The 23,568-nt window shown below is 43.3% G+C and overlaps 1 protein-coding gene across 2 annotated transcripts in view; it reads right to left on the bottom strand.

Annotated features, from left to right (window-relative positions):
• Positions 1–6,563: 6,563 nt before the first annotated feature.
• The window catches only part of LOC124619636 (juvenile hormone acid O-methyltransferase-like), a 39,397-nt gene continuing 22,392 nt past the window's right edge, over positions 6,564–23,568 (bottom strand). Inside the window, exons 4-6 of one of the 2 annotated variants that reach the window (XM_047146151.1) lie at positions 17,706–17,838; positions 13,820–13,967; positions 6,564–8,339 (exon numbers count right to left, since the gene is read on the bottom strand). In XM_047146151.1, the coding sequence (XP_047002107.1) occupies positions 8,074–8,339; positions 13,820–13,967; positions 17,706–17,838 (547 nt within the window). In that variant the 3' untranslated portion in view covers positions 6,564–8,073. Of the gene's footprint in view, positions 8,343–13,819; positions 13,968–17,705; positions 17,839–23,568 lie in introns of both variants that reach the window. The other variant, XM_047146150.1, reaches the window with a different exon arrangement.

Raw genomic sequence — 23,568 nt, forward strand, 5'->3', positions numbered from 1 at the left:
ATATAATTTTGCAGCTACATTCAGTCGTATGTCTGGATACTGCTGCAGACTTATGAACAGAGTCGGTAGTACCGGCGTAATAAATTAAAACGTCATGTCTGTTGCTGAAGCTTTAGTTCGTGAACAACTGAAATGTAGTAAACGATAAACTTTTGTCATTTCATCATTTTGTGGGGGTGTTAGCGAGAGAATGTTCGTAAGGATTTGAAATTATGTGTTAAGTTTGTTGTAAGTTGCTAAGAGCTCTTATTCTCAAGTGCTGGATGAATAAAATCCAGGTATTTAAGTGCGGTCAGTTACGTTGCCTCGCTCTACACACAGTTTCTAACAGTAACACTTTTGCTAAAACTTCCAACTCTAAATGAGCAGATTATGACAGTATTTTAAGTAATAACGCGAAATATTGAAAATCAACTTTTTGTGCCCCTGGACGCCGTTAGATAGACAACCTAAAACTGGTACCGTGTTCTTGGTTCAAATGGCTCTGAGCACTATGGGACTTAACATCTATGGCCATCAGTCCCCTAGAACTTAGAACTACTTAAACCTAACTAACCTAAGGGCATCACACAACACCCAGTCATCACGAGGTAGTGAAAATCCCTGACCCCGCCGGGCATCGAACCCGGGAACCCGGGCGTGGGAAGCGAGAACGCTACCGCACGACCACGAGCTGCGGACCCGTGTTCTTGGGTAGCGAGTGATTACAGTAGTGCCTAGACCTCAAGGTTCCTGAACAGACTTCTGGAAGACGTTCAGTTATCAACGTTAAATAATATGCTTGCTGCACTGTCCTGTAGAGTACTTATTTGACATACTTACTGCAGAAGATGATGCCGTAGGACGGTCATACACGATGTGATCAAAAGTATCTGGACACCCTCAAAAATACACATTTTTCGTATTACGTGAACTGTACCGCCACCTACTGCCAGGTATAGTACTCCATATCAGCGAGGTACTCCGTATCAGCGAACTCAGTAGCCGTTAGTAATTGTGAGAGATGCCCTAGGTGGCAGTTGACGTAATACGAAAAATGTATATTTTTGAGGGTGACCAGATACTTTTGATTACATAGTGTATGACTGTCCTACGGCATCATCTTCCGCAGCAAAGTAGGTCGGTCAAATGAAGTATTCTACAGGAAAGTGCAGTAAGCATGGGGCACTCCGCAGGCTTCCAACGTAGTCAGGTGATTGGGTTCTGTACGCTAGATTTCCACACTCCTATACATCCCTAGGTCCACTGTGTCGTCCCCGATAGCTGAGTGGTCTGCGGACGGATTGCCGTCCTACGGGCCCGCGTTCGATTCCCGGCTGGGTCGGGGATTTTTCACCGCTCAGGGACTGGGCGTTGTGTTGTCTTCATCATCACTTCATCCACATCAGGGCTCGCAGGTCGCCAAATGTGGCTTAGAATCTAATAAGACCTCTACCAAGGGGGCCGGATCTGCCCCGTAAGGGCCTTCCGGCCAATGACGCCAAATGCTCATTTCCATTTTTTCAGGTCCACTGTTTCCGATGTGATAGAGAAATGGAAACGTGAAGGGACACGTGCAACACAAAAGCGTACATGCTGACCTCTTATGTTGGGTAACAGAGAACGCCGACATTGAAGAGGGTTGTAATGTGTAATAGGCAGACATCTATACACACCATCACACAGGAATTCCAAGCTGCATCAGGATCCACTGCAAGTTTTATGACAGTTAGGTGGGAGGTGAGGAAACTTTGATTTCACGGTCGAGCGGCTCATAAGCCATACATCACGCCGATAAATACCAAATGACGCCTCGCTTGGTGTAAGAAGCGTAAACATTGGGCGATTGAACAGTGGGAAAACGTTGTGTGGAGTAACGAATCACGGTACACAATGTGGCGATCCGATGGCAGGGTGTGGGCGTGGCGAATGCCCGGTGAACGTCATCTGCCAGCTTGTGTAGTGCCAACAGTAAAATTCGGAGGCGGTGGTGTTATGGTGTGGTCGTGTTTTTCGTGGAGGAGGCATACACTCCTTGTTGTTTTGCGTGGCACTATCGCAACACAGACCTTCACTAATGTTTTAAGCACCTTCTTGCTTCCAACTGTTGAAAAGCAATTCGGGGATGGCGATTGCATCTTTCAACGTGATCGAGTACCTGTTCATAATGCACGGCCTGTGGCGCAGTGTTCACACGACAGCAACATCCCTGTAATGGACTGGCCTGCACAGAGTCCTAACCTGAATCCTATAGAACACCTTTGGGATGTTTTGGAACGCTGACTTCCTGCCAGGCCTCACCGTCCGATATCGAAACCTCTCCACAGTGCAGCGCTCCGTGAAGAATGGGCTGCCAATCCCCAAGAAACCTTCCAGCACCTGATTGAACGTATGCCTGCGAGAGTGGAAGCTGCCATCAAGGCAAAGGATGGGACAACACCATTTTGAATTCCCGCTTTATCGATGGAGGGCGCCACAAACTTGTAAGTCATTTTCAGCCAGGTGTCTGGATACTTTTGATCAAATAGTGTATGTGTATCGATACAATGTTTGCTAGCAATTCTGTGTGCAGGTCAGTATAATGGGAGAGATTTCTGTGTAAAAGACATAACTGAGTTTTTTGATTAACCTATCTAAATGTTCGTTATCCACCCAGATGTCCAGGAATTTCACTCATTTACTTAGTCCACATCTGTCTATCCCTGGTACATATAAATCACATTTATTTGGTTGCAAAAAAAGAAGAAATAAAGAAAACCAATGCATCTTTTTGATCCCTTTGTCAGTATACTCCAGCAACACAGTTTTAGAAGAGTTCTCTCCTTCCTTTGGTATATCATTTATGTAGTTCAAGAACGGGCCTGATCTAAGTACTGAACCTTTTGGGACACACTACTTAATGTTACTGACTCAGAATTTAGTTTTATTCCTAGAGTATCATTTAATGTATTACCTGTTTTCTGAGGGATGAATACGTAAAGGCGTGGGTGATGTATTGAAGTCCATAACATAAAAGTTTCTCTAGTACAATTCTGTGATTTACGCAACAGAAAGTATGTGTCATAGAAAATGCTAGCAGAGGAAGCTCTTTTGTATAATGATACTATAGGTGACTTTTTGAGATTCTATGTCCCTATCTGTGTAGAGTATCGTTTATGGAAGCCAAATTGCGCAGTTGTTAAGAAGTTACTATCACAACAGTCGTTCATTATTGTATTACAAGCTGACTTCTCAGAAGAACTCGGTGGTGAAGCAGAGTGATCTGTAATTAGATGTAACTCCCTTGTCTCCATTTTTATAAGTGGCTATTACTGTCACATGTACCAGTCTTTCAGAAAATACACCATGACTCATGGAATGATTAAAAAGGCAACTGGAGGGAGACGCTACCAAATCAGCTTAAGATTTCAGCATTGTGACTGAAATATACCATCATAGCCTGAAGAGTAACTGTTATATAGTGACGTAGTGACTTTTGTGGTCTCTAACAGCTGAGCTGGCAAAAATCTGTCTACTGGAGGAGTATTCAGTGCCTAAACGAATCTAATATATATATATATATATATATATATATATATATATATATATATATATATATATCGATTTGATCGTCAGTTTCTTTCTCAGTATTTACCAATGTTATTAGGATGAATTCATTAAATCTAGAGGCCAGTAATTTGAACTTAGCATCCTCTGCCTTAGAGTTCCTTTCGTTTGTGGCTTGAATTCATGTGGCTTACTTTGTTTATTCATTTGATGCCTAGTAATCTACTGAAATGACTTTGTTTTGTTCCACTTACTTGTAGTGTACCGTTCAGTCTTGACCAAAGTGAGCCAACTGCGTTAAATAAAGACTTCTGTTCGTATCTCAGTAGACTCCTCTCAGCTTCCACACTCTAACTCTCCTTGAATTCCTCTAAAGAAGAACTGGGCTGACTGTTGAAGGAATTTGTTTTGAAGAATTAAAATTGTTATTTATTCTGTGAACTTGATAAACTTCTTTCTGTTACTCGCACTGCAGACGTCCTTTCAATCGTGCTATCTGAGCTTTTACCATTCAGCGAAACTGAGTTTTTTCCTTCTCAGCTAAATCCGCTTGAGGGGGGTGATCTACTGCTGTCGTTTTGAGACTCTGGGTAAAAGTGTTGAGCATGTAGATTATGGCGTATTTGGATTCAGCGAGGAGTAAAGATAGAGCTGTCATTATTCCAAAAAGAAAGCCGTCACTTTATTTTTGAAACTAGGAAAAACATAGCTTATATGATAGTACGCACATGTTATTCCATAACTGAGTGTTTATATGGGAGAAGGACGTGACATAAACTCAAGTGTTCAAATGGTTCAAATGGCTCTGAGCACTATGGGACTTAACATCTATGGTCATCAGTCCCCTAGAACTTAGAACTACTTAAACCTAACTAACCTAAGGACATCACACAACACCCAGTCATCACGAGGCAGAGAAAATCCCTGACCCCGCCGGGAATCGAACCCGGGAACCCGGGCGTGGGAAGCGAGAACGCACCGCACGACCACGAGCTGCGGACAACTCAAGTGTTATTGAGAAGAGGCTGTAGCAGTGATGTAGCTGGATAGAGATATTTGGAATAGTTATTACTGGGAATCCGTTACACAACCAAAGTTTGTGACAATTACCCTTCACTACTGTAAGAAATGACAAAACGTGAGTGGTTATAAAAGTCTTTTTATATTCTGCTTCTTTTATTGATCTTTGGTAGTACATTAAGGTCGCAAATTGCCATACAACTTCGTAATGTAGACGTATATGGAACATATACTTTTGACATTTAGCTACCACAGAAAGAATAACGTAATTTTCATTGTCTAGTTGCTGAGCAGGTGACTGAAAATGGCCATTTCATGATTGCATCTTTAAATGATAATGTTGCTCGTACAACGCAGTTCTGAATAAATGGAGCAGTAACGACTACTACTGCATTTCGACCTTTTAATTTCTGCATTATAACACATTAAATGATTTTTACAGAAATTGATGGCTGTACTTCTAGGCGATCTTTCATGTAGCTTTCAAAATGGTTCAAATGGCTCTGAGCACTATGGGACTTAACATCTGAGGTCATCAGTCCCCTAGAACTCAGAACTACTTAAGCCTAACTAACCTAAGGACGTCACACACATCCATGCCCGAGGCAGGATTCGAACCTGCGACCGTAGCGGTCTCGCGGTTCCAAACTGAAGCGCCTAGAACCGCACGTCTACACCGGCCGGCCCATGTAGCTTTTTACATAAAGGATCGCGTAGAAGAACAGAAGTAAATACAGCTTGTATGTATATCCGTTTCGATCCTCTAAAGACGAAAAAAAAGAACGTCTTTTTCAGAAAAGGACTGTTGTAAGAAACCAGTCCTGTTTAAATAGATGTAAAAGCTAACTATCACTTTAACGATTGAAAATACTCGCAGTCACATCGGTACATGCTACTGGTACTGCTGTGTGCTTTAGCAAAATAGTTTGTCGTAATTCTTCACAAAGACTATAGAAAACAAAGGCATAATTACTTTTTCACAATTATAGCCGTTTAAAATTGACCGTTGGTTACCAATATATATTCCGAAAGTGCGGTTGTGGAATTCTAGTCAGATACCTAATGCGATTAAACTTTCGATTCTGCTTTTTCCGTACGCATGATTACGTTACGGTATGAACATGTGAGCCATGCAGACGTGGAGGATTGTCTATTTGTGTATGTGCACTTACGGAATTTTTCACACTTACTTAATATAAAATTAAAAAGTTGTAAAATAAATATTATTCTAATAGCCACATCTTCCAATATTGCTGTTTATTTCTGAGTATTTGTTGCTAGAAGACATTTCCACGAATCGTAAATTTCACATGTGCTTGTCTGGTGATCGAAGACCTGACTTTATAGAATGCAACTATAAAAAAAGAAAACGAACACATACAAATGAAATCTTTGTGTATTTAATGGAACTTAGCTTCTATGCCAATCAGTTCTGCGGTTGAAACAGTTTCACTTTTCTACATTAATGACAACAAATAGAAAGCAGTAACCTTGAAAAGAAGTATTGATTCTGACTAGAGAGCGAAGCTGTTTGTCAGTAAATATGGTTAGGTCTAACGCCTGACTACGACGAGGTTATTGTAAAGTTTAAACTTTGAATGGACAACGATGAATAACAAAATGGAAAATTTCATTTCCAAAGGGACAAGCCGCAAATTCATCTTAGGGAAACTGAAGGCTGCAGGGAACATCTAAATTTGGATGAGGGGAGAGGACTTGAACTTCGCCCTTTTTGAATGCAATCCAAAGTCTTATGCACTGTGCGGCAACAATGCGACGCCATCACATATTGTAACTGTAGTGTGCCAATTTGTCAGCAGGTCACGGAATGCGTTTTACTTGTGCAAGAGTTGCCATGTTTCTGCAGCTCTGGCAGAGAGATGTGTCTGTATTTGAGCGGAGATGTTACTGTCTATTGAATGTTGTGGTGTAACATGAGACCTTTCAGTTAGAATAACTGAGTGATAATTGTGATAATTACTTTTCGTGTTATGTTGCGAGCCAGTACATCTGTTTATTTCTAAGAGTGTTTCCTCTCACTGACAATAATTTGTGTTTTAATGTTATTTAATGAAGATTTTTTTTTTTGGATTCCAGTGCCAGCCTCTGTTTACACTTCGTTTATTTAATTTTTGTAGGAAAACAATCTTTGCAGCTTCTTAGTATAATATTCGTGGTTCATCTGGAAATAAACGTCATTAATTATTTACTCTGGTTTTGTACTCCGAACTGAATTAACGTGGTAGATGTAGTAGGAGCTTTAAGCTGTAAGTAGTCTTCTTAGGACAATCTCTTCCAAGCGTTAGAGCAGTGGTAGTCAACCTGATACCTATCGCCAGCTACTGGCCATTCCAGCTTTCATGGTGGGCGGTTGACAGTAGGGGTTTTAAAAAAATTTCATTAAGTCTTCATAAAACTTTGACACAAAATATTTGGTACGTAGTTTTTATTATATGATTTAACTTGCTATAAGCCATCTTTATAAATTTTGTAAGTAAAGTTACTTCCCTGCTTTATAAATAACCATTACTGTCCAACTGGGGGGCAGTTACGAAGTTTTACCACTGACAGACAAACAAAAGTGGGTGGTAGGCAAAAAAGGTTAAGTATCCCTGCGTTAGAATATTTATTGTGATCAATAACATGTACTGGGAAAAAGGTATACATGTGACTATGTAGTCATCAGACAATCATACAGAGAAGACTGATCACAGGAAAACTATAAATGATTATACTACACCATCCGTTCTTGATGTCGTAAGAGATTCTGTTAATTTATTCATGTGTCAACAGTCACATTTTGTTCCCATCATGCCACCTCCAGTCTCGAAAACTTGTACTCTCTGTCTGAAACCCTAATTCGCTATCAACATTACGATGTGTTTATGTCGTGCGTATCTTTATAAACTGTGCATATCTGCATAAATTATGCTTAACATAGAGCTTGACACTGTATCGGAATCCAAAAGGCCACTTGCACTCCAAAATATGGAAGAATAATAATGATGAATATCTTCATTACAGTTTTCTTACTGAAAAAGATATGGTTTTTTTGAGAGATGATTTGGTAGAAGTGTTATAGGTACACAGTTTGGAAAATGTATAAATTGCACATGGGATCGCAGTGTAGGAGTATAGGAGTGTCCATGCGCTATTAACTTTGTTTATTTAATCTTCAGTGCCTCTCTTAAGATGTGCTAGTGAATGTTAATTAATTATCATTAGCTACACAGATCTATGAAAGACAATCCTGTCGTGGTTTCTACACCTGACGAGAACTTTCCTATCCAAGGTGCTTTACTCATCTCAAGTACCATGAAGTTGGTCCTTTGCAGACCACGGAGACACAGGAAATTGCCTACAGGATTAGGTGGTGAAATAACCTGTGGTACTATTCTCCGACTGCCGTAGCGTACTGAGGACTACGGGGAAGAACTTGGCGGGACATCTACGAACATCCAGCCGCAACTACCACATTCTACTCGTGATGGCTGCAGATACCGCTTATTGTTGTGTTCTCCGGCCTAGTCAACGTACAGTTCGAACTCCGTTCTGTGCTGCAGCCTTCGTTGCCACGACAGTGAGCACGCTATAGCGCGTGGTGAACTTCTTGCTGTTGGCGTCGACTGCGTTGTTTCCGCTCTTGTTACTGCCGTTGCTATTGTTGTTGCTGTCAGCATCGTCTTCTATCGACACGAGCTTTTGTCGCAGAACTTCTCTCATGCAGTCTTCTAGGAACTCTTGCTGCAGCGTTTCTGGCAAGCGCTCCACAAACGGGTTCACGGCTGTCACGGCTTCTGTGTGGAACAAAAAAGAGTTGTTTTTGAAACAGAGGCAAGTACCAAACGTCAGAGTAAAGAAAGACTAGTAGCTAATTCAAACCTGTTTCTCTGGGTTTCGTGTTAGTTATGTGGCCCTCATAATTTAAGGCGATAGACATTTATACCTGCTTTAATCTTTTATTCACGTTCTACAACTTTTTATAAGAACCGAATTATCAAGAAGTAACAAACCAGTTAAGACAATCAGGCTGTTTCACAATAGAAAATCTGGTGTCTTAGTTCCCTAAGCAGCCTTGAGCATTGTACAGGTTTTTAAATTGTTTTAGAAACATTACTTTTAAGGTGTACAAATCGTCATTTAAATTTTAAGATAAAGTGCAAACACTGAAGTAATCTGGCTACGGCCCATCTCTTTAATCCTTGCGACAAGTTAAAAGAGTGCCTGGATAGGTGACGGTTAGCTGAATACGAAAAAAGACTTCCAAGAACGAGAAGATTGGAGACTAATTCATGTGGACAAATAGTCAAAACGTTAGTGGAACCTTCATGCAGATTGTTATGGAACTGGAGAATGTGGCGAAACTTAAATGTGTTGATTAAATGCCTCCAACAGTAAATGCTTGTTTGTCATAGAGTAATAGATCATTCTAGTTGTTAATTACTTTGCATATATTAAAAATGATGAGACGTGGATTTATATATTATATTGGTTTTGAAATGCAAACCTTGCAGTACTGATTCCAATGATTGTTCCTAATCTACGGAAAGGTAACAACTGTTTTGCCTCAGTACATACTGGGTGCTTATAATTAAAGTAAAGCTACTAACGGAGGTGCGATGTGGGCTGTAATTATCGTATGGCACCGATACTTGGTAGGCATGCTAATGCGTTAATGCGGAACCGAATTACTCTGGAAAAAATTACTTCCAATTTCAACCCCCAGGTGAATATCTGACGCTGTCATAACAAGAAAGACGTACAGAAATGTTTCCATGTGTTTGCGAACAACAGAAAAGGGCCATGAGAATAGTTACAAAATTATTAATGGGGGTTATTGATAACATACGAGGGTGAGTCAAATGAAAACCTTCAATATTTTTTAAAATATTATTTACTGTGCAGAAGTGGTACAAAGCTATATCACTTTTCAACATAATCTCCCCCAAGCTCAATGCAAGTCCTCCAGCGCTTACAAAGTTCATAATTCCTTTAGAAAAAAATTCTTTGCCTGCCATCATTGGCTATGATGTGGCGCAGACGAATAGCGAAATTCTGCTTGACCCACGAAGTGCCAGAACATCGATGGTGTCCATGACCTCCTGAATGGCTGTTTTCAGCTCAGCAATGGTTTTGGGGTTATTGCTTGTCTTTAATATAATTGTACACAAAAAGGAGTTGCATGTATTCAGATACAGAGAATATGGTGGCCAATCGAGGACCATGCCAGTGGCATCTGGGTACCTCGGAGCCAGAATGCGGTCCCCAAAGTGCTCCTCCAGGACGTCAAACACTCTCCTACTTCAATGGAGTCGAGCTCCGTCTCGCATGAACCACATCTTGTCGAAATCAGCGACACTTTTGGATAATGGGGATGAAATCATCTTCCAAAACCTTCACGTACCGTTCGGTAGTCACCGTGCCGTCAAGGAATATCGCACCGATTATTCCCTGACTGGACACTGCACACCACACAGTCACCCGTTGAGGGTGAAGAGACTTCTCGATCGTGAAATGCGGAATATCGGTTTCCCAAATGCGCAAATTTGGCTTACTGACGAACCCGTCCAAAAGAAAGTGGGTTTTGTCACTAAACCAAACCATACATGCTCACACTATTTTCCATCATGCCCCGCGGCCTGCAGTCTGAACATCCTAACGCAAACCGTTCAGAAGTCGTGACGATTTTATTTCATATACACTCTTGGAAATGGAAAAAAGAACACATTGACACCGGTGTGTCAGACCCACCATACTTGCTCCGGACACTGCGAGAGGGCTGTACAAGCAATGATCACACGCACGGCACAGCGGACACACCAGGAACCGCGGTGTTGGCCGTCGAATGGCGCTAGCTGCGCAGCATTTGTGCACCGCCGCCGTCAGTGTCAGCCAGTTTGCCGTGGCATACGGAGCTCCATCGCAATCTTTAACACTGGTAGCATGCCGCGACAGCGTGGACGTGAACCGTATGTGCAGTTGACGGACTTTGAGCGAGGGCGTATAGTGGGCATGCGGGAGGCCGGGTGGACGTACCGCCGAATTGCTCAACACGTGGGGCGTGAGGTCTCCACAGTACATCGATGTTGTCGCCAGTGGTCGGCGGAAGGTGCACGTGCCCGTCGACCTGGGACCGGACCGCAGCGACGCACGGATGCACGCCAAGACCGTAGGATCCTACGCAGTGCCGTAGGGGACCGCACCGCCACTTCCCAGCAAATTAGGGACACTGTTGCTCCTGGGGTATCGGCGAGGACCATTCGCAACCGTCTCCATGAAGCTGGGCTACGGTCCCGCACACCGTTAGGCCGTCTTCCGCTCACGCCCCAACATCGTGCAGCCCGCCTCCAGTGGTGTCGCGACAGGCGTGAATGGAGGGACGAATGGAGACGTGTCGTCTTCAGCGATGAGAGTCGCTTCTGCCTTGGTGCCAATGATGGTCGTATGCGTGTTTGGCGCCGTGCAGGTGAGCGCCACAATCAGGACTGCATACGACCGAGGCGCACAGGGCCAACACCCGGCATCATGGTGTGGGGAGCGATCTCCTACACTGGCCGTACACCACTGGTGATCGTCGAGGGGACACTGAATAGTGCACGGTACATCCAAACCGTCATCGAACCCATCGTTCGACCATTCCTAGACCGGCAAGGGAACTTGCTGTTCCAACAGGACAATGCACGTCCACATGTATCCCGTGCCACCCAACGTGCTCTAGAAGGTGTAAGTCAACTACCCTGGCCAGCAAGATCTCCGGATCTGTCCCCCATTGAGCATGTTTGGGACTGGATGAAGCGTCGTCTCACGCGGTCTGCACGTCCAGCACGAACGCTGGTCCAACTGAGGCGCCAGGTGGAAATGGCATGGCAAGCCGTTCCACAGGACTACATCCAGCATCTCTACGATCGTCTCCATGGGAGAATAGCAGCCTGCATTGCTGCGAAAGGTGGATATACACTGTACTAGTGCCGACATTGTGCATGCTCTGTTGCCTGTGTCTATGTGCCTGTGGTTCTGTCAGTGTGATCATGTGATGTATCTGACCCCAGGAATGTGTCAATAAAGTTTCCCCTTCCTGGGACAATGAATTCACGGTGTTCTTATTTCAATTTCCAAGAGTGTAGTTCAATAATTGTCACCCTGTACAAACACTCCATAAAATACCTATATGAGTACTTACTCTTGATAATAGTAAATTCTCGAAACGCGTCGTATTAAGCAAGAAAAAAATGGGTACCTGGTGCGGCGTTTCATTGTTTAAATCCTAAATGACAGAGCTGCAGGCTTTACAAAAACATCGATTATTATAATGAACTTAAGAAGTGGCGTCTCTTAAATGAGTATTGTGCGTGAAAATATGAGGGACCACTTTCGTGGGGGCAGACTGAAAAGATTGTTAGCGTGTTCTCAAAAAAATTTCGTTTTTCTTTGTATCCTCGCACTGTAGCTCGCAAAGGAAGTTCTGACGAATACATCTAGCTTTTATGCTCGCAATCCACCGTTTCATCCACATTCATTTCCATTTCTCTTTCTTTTCAAGAAATGCAGTCGCCACTAACATCTACTATTGTACAGGCGATTAACTGTTCGGCATCCATTACGAACAGTTTTCCAATCGTGTGTGATAGCTCCAGTGAAATAGTTTGGTCAAAGACGTCTGGCGAGTTTTTTGGAAAAGATCAGGTCTGTATTTATCGTTGTCCACGGTTCAGGATGTATGACGGTCACAGCACTGAGATGCGTGAAGAACAAGCTTTCTCTTAAAACGGAGCACAAATTACCCAGAATATACTGATCCAGTGTTTGACCATGAGAGAAAATCGACTTCCAACAACTTTTAGAAATAATCTTAATACTTTTCTAAATCTTTTCTCGCTTACGTGCTTAATGTGGAAATTTAATACACAGAGCTTCCACAACTGGCAGCAAAAATGTGTAGAAGGTATATATTGATTCGAACTAAGCTTTGATTAAAAAGAGGGGTACGTCGTTCCGTGCTGTTTCAACCGTATTCCTCATTTCACCAGTCGTAGTTCCTGGTTAGTTGTGGCGTGTTAGTCTTCGGCAACCCATGATTAAATTTTGATTATGAGTACATGCAGTTCAGGGCACCTCTGTATCTATGTTGTCCAGGATAACATGCGCAACAGGCCATCTTGCAGTAACTTGTTGAAAGATGATGCCACGGAGGCCTTGAAAATGGATAAAACGACCAACCTTAACACGTCAGAATTATAACGATTTCTGTCCGGCCTAGGTGGCACAGGCTGTCAAGTATATGGAAATTTGCAGTTACACATGACACTGTTGAAGTTCAACCGGGCCACTTTGCACAGCACCAACAGCGCATAAAAATACAAGCATCTCTGCCTTTACATTGCGGCGAAGTGGAAGGCGCAAGTCATAGATATTTTTGGATGTACCAACAGACGGAACCTGACATCAAAGGTGCTAAAGAAAATTGTGCGTAGGAAATACCACTTAGCATCATCCACAGTGTTATTATACACAGACATTGCAGTATGTAGTGATACCAGTAAATCCTTGATTCTTTAAAGAACTGAACTCCCTTGCATAAGACAGCTTCAAACATCTGTTTACTTTACAAATGAGACAGCGTGTTAAATGTTGGATATTAAGCATGTAAGGTAGAAAAAGTTTAGAAAAGGCTTGAAATGATGTTTAAAGGGTGTTGAAAGTTCCTGAATGCTCTTATTTTCAAATAGTGGGGGGAATGTAGTTCAAATGGTTCAAATGGCTGTGAGCACTATGGGACTTAACATCTGATGTCATCAGTCCCCTAGAACTTAGAACCACTTAAACCTAACTAACCTAAGCACATCACATACATCCATGCCCGAGGCAGGATTCGAACCTGCGACCCTAGCGGTAGCGAGTCGAATCACCAGACTGACGCACAAAGGTGCATTGGATAACCTGTGACAGTAGCGGTCGCGCGGTTCCAGACTGAATCGCCTAGAAGCGCTCGGTCACAGCGGCCGGATGGGAATGTAGTGGAGGAAAAGCTAATCAGTAGCGTATCCAAACAGTTGGTGCAGTTCACGACAAATTGACGTTTGTTTGTATTGTGCCTTCATGGTAATGGAGTTTTAACAACAAGCAGTGCGCATTATTACAAAATAGGAATATGTTACTTGGGAACTTGCAATGAGAGCATTGTTGATAATTGGGCAGCATCTTAACCTGGAGATTCGTACTTCCAGAACATTGTTAACAACACTCTGAGATGTAGTGATCAGTTTCGGTAACTCACCTATGAGGGCGCCGTGGCCGGGAAAAGTGAAGGATCGTTGCTGCCGGGTGCAGAGCGTCACTCGAAACCCGGCGCGGCACAGGAGTTCATTCATCTCGCGCGCCGGGTCTTCGCTGTGATGGTACGGCGAAATGAAGCGGCTTGCGTCCTGTTACAGCAACTGAGTTACTCTGTTATACGCACGTAAACAAATAACACAGTATTATATGCAGACATTCGTTACTTAGTCATGGGACGGTTGGACAGCGTACAGGTGATAGAATAAAGTGAAGAATATGTTGACAGTCCAAATAACTTCTCACTGTCTTCGGAATCCACATTTGTGATTTACTGTGTGAAGTCACGAGTGAGTGGATATCTGGCGGAAAGACAAAGCCGGCGACAGTGAGGTGAAAGGACCTGTCGAAAGAGGAGGAGCGGTGGTTCCAGTGCAGAGAAAATACCGAACTTCGCATTAGTATCGTTCTGCTAGAATTCTGCAGCTGCAGGAATGCCCAGAACGATATGTAACTTTCTGAGCTCTACATATCGATTGATGTAGAGATACTGTTGAAAGTATGATTAATTACCGGCAGCTGAGACGACTAATAGTGACCAAGTAACATCACGCCAGACATTCGTCCGCTGTGATTGGTTGGCCGCATTCATGTCAATAGTATCTAACGTGTACTCAGCCATAAATGCAGTCCAGTGTGAAACATGACTTGGAAAATGACCGTTTGTGCCCAGTCTGCACTGACAGGACCACTGAAGTAAGTGGCGTTAGTGGTAGCTTGTATGAAGGAACGTACGGAGTATTTCAAAGTCTCTACAACAAACTTCTGTGACTAGCAGATCATGTCACGATGTTCCTCCAAGTTTCTCGGCTGCGTTATGTTTCCTGTTGTGTTGCATATGCCCTGAAAGGCATCAGGTCGGAGGCACTCAGTGGCATTCGTATGCAGTGTGTGTTGCCTAAGCCAGTCATCTTCATCACCTGAAAGGCTGTGGCCCGAGTTTCTAAAATATCTTTCTTTGCTTACACGCATTCATTCTAAAAGTTAATTTTTGTTCAAAATCTGTAACAGTGTTCCGGTGTAGCTAGTATGCAGATGCAGAACACGTGGTTAGTAGACCCTGCAAGTTGGTGAAATCTCGACGTCCCAGGGCCGACGAATTGAATAGAACGACTCCTGGCGTCGCCGTGAAGTGTCAGTCAACAGTTTGTCTGTAAGAGAAGTTGGTCCCCATTACGTAAGATATCATCTCTACACGTTCGTCGCAATTAATTTGAAACATCCGATGTCGATGCCACATTCCACTTGTTTTCAATTCTTGAGGTGAAGTATAGAATACACTGAGGTGACAAAAGTCATGGGATAGTGATGTGCACAAATACAGATGGCGGTAGTATAGCGTAGAGAAAGTATGAAAAGGCAGTACTGTTTCTTCTGGGTGGACTTGGGTTTAAAAAAAAATGTAAACGAAATATCATGATAAATTTTATAAATAATCGACAAGTACGCCAAAGAAGAAGAGACAGAACTACAATGGACATGTTATTCCATGGACTCTTGCGCTTATATGCATGAACTCTTTCCTTTGTCTTTCACTTATCTTATCTGCTTGGATTCGGACCTAAGAGGACGTTCTTGTGTAAAGCTCATCTTGCTGTACCAGCTGATAATGAAAGTTGTACTTAAATCCCGAAAAATATAATGGTTATTTTGTCTATCAATTGGTAGTATGATACCTGGATTGTCTTACGTAGATATGGGAACTAACAAAGAGTTTTCGTTGTTAGGCGCCATCTTAGAAAAATCTTTAACATTTTTCTTTTAGCTCATCTACGAGACGTGCCGTCGGTTAGGACAACTAACTTTATTTTAGATCCCACGAGACCGGAGGCAGCTACTAATAATTTAACACTTTTACGTACAGATTTTCTTTATATAACGAGATAACATCGCAGGCAGAAAAGGTCTGGTCACAGGATTCCAGTTCCATTATAGGATTTCATTTGAAGATGCTACTATTGTTATCTTATATTGGGGAATTGAGACCAAACCACGAGGTTAAGTTACGTATTGTAGTAGTGTACATCGAACAGACTTGGCAAATATTCTCTGGTGCAATAAGCACACGACTTCTCACTTGCCTGGAATAATATCTGTAGTGTTGGTTAAATAAGAAAAGGACAATTAATTATCGACGATTACGTAACTACCCTGATAACTGAGCTATTTTTCTGAGTGCTTATACACGTCGGGCAAAATTAAACAAAATATTACACTGTTAATAACATTTCTACATTAGTTATTTCTCTTTTATGCTGAGCCATTGCATTAATGTGTGTTTCTTTTTTATACAAGTCACGGCTCAAATTCATTCTGTTACATTACACTGAAAGCAAAGAAAAAGAGTCACAAATAATTTTTATTTTATTACATTACAGCGCGGAGCTGTCATTTGTCTTCAAGTGATTCGTGTGGAAAGGTTTCCTACGTGATTATGGCCGCACGACGGAAATTAACAACAGACCTAGAACGGTGAATGGTAGTTGGAGATACACGCGTGGGACGTTCCTTTTCGGAAATCATTAAGAAATTCAATATTGCGAGATCCACAGTGTCGAGAATGTGCCGAGAATACTAAACTTCGGTTATTACCTATTACCTCGGGCATTGCATTGTCCCACGGCCTCCACGTAACGACCGAGAGCATGGGCGCTTGTGTAGAGTTGTCAGTGAATAACAGACAAACACCACTGAGTGGAATAACCCTCCGAAATGTGAGAAGTACGACTGACGTATCCATTACGACAGTGTGGCGAAATTTGGGGTTAATGGGCTATGGCAGCAGACGACCGACGCGAGTCCGTTGGCTAACAGAACGACATTGCCTGAAGCGCTCCTCTGGAATTGTGACCATATCAGTTGGACTCTAGACGATTGACCAACCGTGCGCTGTGCGCTGTTCAGATGAGTCCCGATTTCAGTTGGTAAGAGCTGGTGGTAATGTTCGACTGTGGTGCAGACCCCAAGTGGCCAAAAAGGCACTGTGGAAACTGATAGTGACTTCAAAAGTGGAGGCTGTTTTTCCATGGAACGGACTGGGTGCTCTGATCGAACAGAAGCGATAATCAGAAGGAAAGGTTATGTTCGGCTAATTTTTCCCGAAGAAAGATGTAATTTTTATGGATGACAGTGCACCATGTCACCAGGCCTCAACTGTTCGCGAATGCTTCGAAGAACACTCTGGACAACTCGATCGAATGATTTGGCCACCCAGATCGTTCACTATAAATCCCATTGAACATTTATGGGACGTAATTATTGCAAAAAATCCTGCACCGGCAACACTTTCGCAATTATGGGCGGCTAAGGAGGCAACATGGCTCCATATTTGTGCAGGGAACTTCCATTGCCTTGTTGATTTCATGCCACATCGAGTTTCTGCACTATGCTGGGGAAAAGGAGATCAGACACGATTTTAGACCACGATTTCTGTCACCCCATTGTAAATGTTCTTTTTTCTCTGCACTTTATAACTAGGAAAGTGGTGGAAGGAGGCTACGACAGTGATCCAGTTACCACGGGGCACCATTTGGAACATGTTTACGGGCAATGAGCATACAAGTTGTGGTAACTCCTACTTTGATGTACACCATAGCTCCATTGTGTGATAGCTACGTGGCATTGTCATTCTGATTAGTTGTAAAACTTTATTTTTGTTGTCATTGACAACACAGAAATGTATATGTCTTGCTGTGAAAGCTTTGAATAACATATGTTGTTTCTCATTTCTAGTTGCTCTTTATAGTAGCTACAAATAATGCTTCACAGAAAACATGCGAACTGGATTACGGAGTGTTTTAGTCGGAATGTTTTGGATCTTGTGTACCTACCTGCATGTACTCTTTCCACTGGGGTTTGTGCGCCAGTCCTTCGTACACGCTGAAGATGGGGCAGTGGGCCAGCAGTGTCAGGACCACTTCACCGCCTGGTTTCAGCAGCCGGTGTAGATTTTCAGCTGCCTGCCTGCCAATTCGTGTACGCAGTAGTCTTAGAATTCATAGTTTATGTACAACTCTTTACATTCGCATGTGACTACAAGTTATAGAATTTTTACAGTGGAAATTCGACATTTCAGCAATGACAGAAAACGAGCAAGTATGCATATCCGTGACGGAGTGCGTGTAGGTAGTTCACTCAAAGTTTGTTTTTTGTTGATGCATAGGAAAAGTAATTTACGAACTATTGGATGGTTACAAAAATACGAAACACAGAGGCGTCTCTACTTGAGTATCAAAAAGCACTACAAATAATTCTGCTGTAGCACTCATGATTCTGTTTGAGTACTGTTGTAGGTGCTAAATGAAGAAATTTTTGACAAATCATCCTCGATTCTTATCTTCATAAACGCTATTGCTTGTCTGAAAACGTCTTGGTATGTTTATCATTATGTCGTGTTCGCAGAATACTTTCATTATTCTACTATTTCCATTATATAGATGAGGGTGTGTAGTTTTTTATGCTCTGCACCATTTTTTCATCTTGAAAAATTTAATTTAATGTTTCCTATTTAAAATTGTCTTTAGAATGTGTATTGCCATTACTTGTAGATACTGCTGCGAGCTGTGGTGTATGCAATGTGGCACAGTCGTTGGTGTCGCTAGCCTGTACACAAGATATAAAAGGGCAATGGATTGGTGGAGCTGTCATTTGTATTCAGGTGATTCATGTGAAAAGGTTTCTTACGTGATTACGGCCGCTCAATGGCAATCAACAGATTCTGAACGCGGAATGGTAGTTTGAGCTACACGCTTGTGACATTCTGTATCGGAAATCATTACGGAATTCAGTATTACGAGATTAACAGTGTCACGAGTGTTCCGAGAATACCAAATTTCAAGCATTACCTCTCACCACGAACAACACATTGGTCGAGAGCTTTCACTTAACGCCTGAGAGCAGCTGCGTTTGCTGCGCGGGGGTAGCCGTGCTGTCTAGGGCGTCTTCCCACGGTTCGTGCGGCTCTCCCCGTCGGAGGTTCGAGTCCTCCCTCGGGCAAGGGTGTGTGTGTTGTCATTAGCGTAAGCTAGTTAAAGTAAGATTAAGTAATGTGTAAGACCTTAACAGTTTGGTCCCACAGAACTTACCACAAATTTTCAAACTTCCAGCTGTGTCTGTGGAAAGTTGTCAGTGTTAACAGACAAGCAACACTTCGTGGAATAACTGCCGAAATGAATATGGAACGTACGAGGAACGTATCAGTTAGGACAGTTCGGCAAAATTAGAGGTTAATGGGCTAGGACAGCTGACGTGTGACGGGAGTGCCTCTCCTGGGCTCGTGACCTTATCGGTTGGACCATAGATGACTGGAAAACTGTGGCCTCATCACATGGGTCCCGGTTTCAGTCAATAAGAGCTGGTGTTAGGGTTCGGGAGTGGCGAATACCCCACGAAGCCATGGACCCAAGTTGTCAACAAGGCACTGTGCTAGTTGATCGTGTCTTCATAATGGTGTGGGCTGCGTTTACGTGGAATGGGCTGGGTTATCTCGTCCAACTGAACCGATCACTGACTGGAGACGGTTATGTTCGGCTACTTGGAGACTATTTTGATCTAAAAAACAATGGAATTTTTATGGATGACATTGCGCCATGTCAGTTTAGTGATAGAACGGCAACTGTCCACCATACACAGACGAATGCTCTCACACAACGCTTTATAAGATGCTGGCAGGTAAGTTCTTGATGTACAATAATTTGGATTATAGAAATTGGGATCCAATACTGCACATAGTGACATTCGCATACAATACGGCGAAGCAAGACACTACAGGCTTTACACCGTTATTTCTACCTGCTTGCAAGGCCGAAGCTCCAATGGATACATTGGTCCCGTAGGAGCAGGACGTTTCTCACGATGTCTACATGAAACATATCACCAAAAGAACAAGGTAGCTTGTTCGTGTACCGACCCTGGGCGCCCAAGAGAACGAGCGCGAGCGCTATAACGCCAAGCACCGGCCAAGCGAGATACAGCTCGAGAGACCTGGTTTGGATTTTTACGCCTCTGTGGGAAGTAGGACTATCGGAAATGTTAGCAAAGCGCTACTTTGGGCCGTATCGTACCCTTCGTCGTCTGTCGGACGTCGCATATTTAGTCGAGAATTATGATCCTTCATAAAAGCCAAAAGCACAGATACGTCATCCATGTTCTTCGTATGAAGCCCTATTACAGTCCAGAGGCCTAGGTTGACGATGGAAGGTCCGAGAAAACTGAAGACCCAATGGACGGTGGCAAGCTTAGACAGGAGCTGCTACCTTCGCGCTCATCATATTGAAGACTGTGTAACAACATGACGAGAACTCGAGGATTCGCGAATGCGTCATACAGAGGACCATGAGAAGATGTACATTAGGAGATTGACAGTTGGCTTCAATGAGAGCTTTTGAAAAAGAAGGTCGCTGTTTCTCCGGGAGAGGGAGCAATACGGCGAGATGTGGTGTATGCTGTGTGGCGTAACGGTCAGCATCACTGGCTGGCGTGGTGAGGTTCGCCAATTCCAAACAGAGCACGAGAAATCATTAGTTACCTGGTTTGCATCATTTGTGGAACGCAATACCAAATTAGTTACTGGTAGATTCTATCAACATACATGTTTTACAGAGATGCTTCGTGAACTCAAACGGCAGTCGACATATGGAACTCGAAGTTCTTTTTGGGAGATACTATTGAGAAAATGTAGGAATGGGCATTTGCAACTGACTGCAGTGCGATTCTACTGCCGCCAACGTACATTTCGCGGAGGACCGTGAGGACAAGACAGAGACTTTACGTCTCGCACGGAGGTGTATACGAGGGCAGTTCAATAAGTAATGCAGCACATTTTTTTTCTCGGCCAATTTTGGTTGAAAAAACCGGAAATTTCTTGTGGAATATTTTCAAACATTCCCGCTTCGTCTCGTATAGTTTCATTGACTTCCGACAGGTGGCAGCGCTGTACAGAGCTGTTAAAATGGCGTCTGTAACGGATGTGCGTTGCAAACAACGGGCAGTGATCGAGTTTCTTTTGGCGGAAAACCAGGGCATCTCAGATATTCATAGGCGCTTGCAGAATGTCTACGGTGATCTGGCAGTGGAAAAAAGCACGGTGAGTCGTTGGGCAAAGCGTGTGTCATCATCGCCGCAAGGTCAAGCAAGTCTGTCTGATCTCCCGCGTGCGGGCCGGCCGTGCACAGCTGACTCCTGCAATGGCGGAGCGTGCGAACACACTCGTTCGAGATGATCGACGGATCACCATCAAACAACTCTGTGCTAAACTTGACATCTCTGTTGGTAGTGCTGTCACAATTGTTCACCAGTTGGGATATTCAAAGGTTTGTTACCGCTGGGTCCCTCGCTGTCTAGCCGAACACCATAAAGAGCAAAGGAGAACCATCTGTGCGGAATTGCTTGCTCGTCATGTGGCTGAGGGTGACAATTTCTTGTCAAAGATTGTTACAGGCGATGAAACATGGGATCATCACTTCGAACCTGAAACAAAACGGCAATCAATGGAGTGGCGCCACACCCACTCCCCTACCACGAAAAAGTTTAAAGCCATACCCTCAGCCGGTAAAGTCATGGTTACAGTCTTCTGGGACGCTGAAGGGGTTACTCTGTTCGATGTCCTTCCCCATGGTCAAGCGATCAACTCTGAAGTGTATTGTGCTACTCTTCAGAAATTGAAGAAACGACTTCAGCGTATTCGTAGGCACAAAAATCTGAACGAACTTCTCCTTCTTCATGACAACGCAAGACCTCACACAAGTCTTCGCACCCGAGAGGAGCTCACAAAACTTCAGTGGACTGTTCTTCCTCATGCACCCTACAGCCCCGATCTCGCACTGTCGGATTTCCATATGTTTGGCCCAATGAAGGACGCAATCCGTGGGAGGCACTACGCGGATGATGAAGAAGTTATTGATGCAGTACGACGTTGGCTCCGACATCGACCAGTGGAATGGTACCGTGCAGGCATACGGGCCCTCATTTCAAGGTGGCGTAAGGCCGTAGCATTGAATGGAGATTACGTTGAAAAATAGTGTTGTGTAGCTAAAAGATTGGGGAATAACCTGGTGTATTTCAATGCTGAATAAAACAACCCCTGTTTCAGAAAAAAAAATGTGTTGCATTACTTATTGAACTGCCCTCGTAGATAGTCGTTTTTGCCTCGCTCCCTTTGCCTTACGTGGAATGATTACTAACCTTCAAAAGATAAGTAGCAGATCCAAAAACCCTGAAAACGCAAATGAATATCATGTGTAGTTATCCTACGTTGTCGGCATTGGGCTTTACTTACATAATAGATAAAGAACATGGATGAACACAACACAATAAACAACAAACAATAAATAAAATTAAGATTGCACGTCTGCATAATGCAAAATATCTCTGTCAAAAATGTCTCTGACTACCTAAGACATAATTTACTTGCAAGCAAAATGCATCGGCAACTGTCAAATACACTGAGGCGCCAAAGAAGCTGGTATAGGTATGCGCATTCAAATACAGAGATGTGTAAACAGGCAGAATACGGCGCTGCGTTCGGCAACGCCTATGTAAGACAAGTGTCTGGCGCAGCTGTTAGATAGGTTGCTGTTACTACAATGGCAGGTTATCAACATTTGAGCGAGTTTGAACATGGTGTTATAGTCCGCGCACGAGCGATGGGACACAGAATCTCCAAGGTAGCGATGAAGTGGGGATTTTCCCGTACGACCATTTCACAGGTGTATCGTGAAATCAGGAATCCTGTAAAACATCAAATCTCCGACTGCGTTGTGGCCTGAAAAAGATCCTGCAAGAACGGGACCAATGACATAATCGATATGGGCTTTCGGAGCCGAAGACCCACTCGTATAACCTTGCTGGCTGCACGACACAAAGCTTTACGTCTCGCCTGTGCCTGTCAACACTGACATTGTACTGTTGATGACTGGAAACATGTTGCCTGGTCGGACGAGTATCTTTTCAAATTGTACCGAGCGGATGGACGTGTACGGGTATGGAGACAACTTTATGAATCCATGGACGCTGAATGTCAGCAGGGGACAGTTCAAGCTAGTGGAGGTTCTGTAATGGTATGGGTTGTGTGCAGTTGGAGTGACATGGGACCCCTGATAGGTCTAGATATGACTTTGACATGTGACACGTACGTGAACATCCTGCCTGATCGCCTGCATCCATTCATATTCATTGTGCATTCCTACCAATTTGGGCAATTCCAGCAGGAGAATGCGACACCCCAGACATTCAGGATTGCTACAGAGTGGCTCCTGGAACACTCTTCTGAGTTTAAACACTTCCACTGGCCACCAGACTCCCCAGATATGAACATTAATTAGCAAATGTGGGATTCCTTGCAACGTGCTGTTCAGAAGAGATCTTCACCCCATCGTACTCTTACAGATTTATGGACAGCCCTACAGGGTTCATGGCGTCAGTTCCCTCCTGCACCAAGACTTTAGTCGAGTCCATGCCACGTCGTGTTGCGTCACTTCTGCGTATTCGCGGGGGCCCTACACGATATTAGGCAGATGTACTAGTTTCTTTGGTTCTTCAGTGTATGACATGAAGTTTCTATAGAAGGTAAATACATTGCTTATTTTAACAATGTAGTAAATAAAAGAAGTTACATTCCAAGATGTTTTATGTAAGTCCTGCATCTAGACATAAGTATAATACGTGATAAAAATCTTATACTGGTTTTACATAGAT

The sequence above is a fragment of the Schistocerca americana genome, chromosome 6 (assembly GCF_021461395.2).
Source record: "Schistocerca americana isolate TAMUIC-IGC-003095 chromosome 6, iqSchAmer2.1, whole genome shotgun sequence".
NCBI lineage: Eukaryota > Metazoa > Arthropoda > Insecta > Orthoptera > Acrididae > Schistocerca > Schistocerca americana.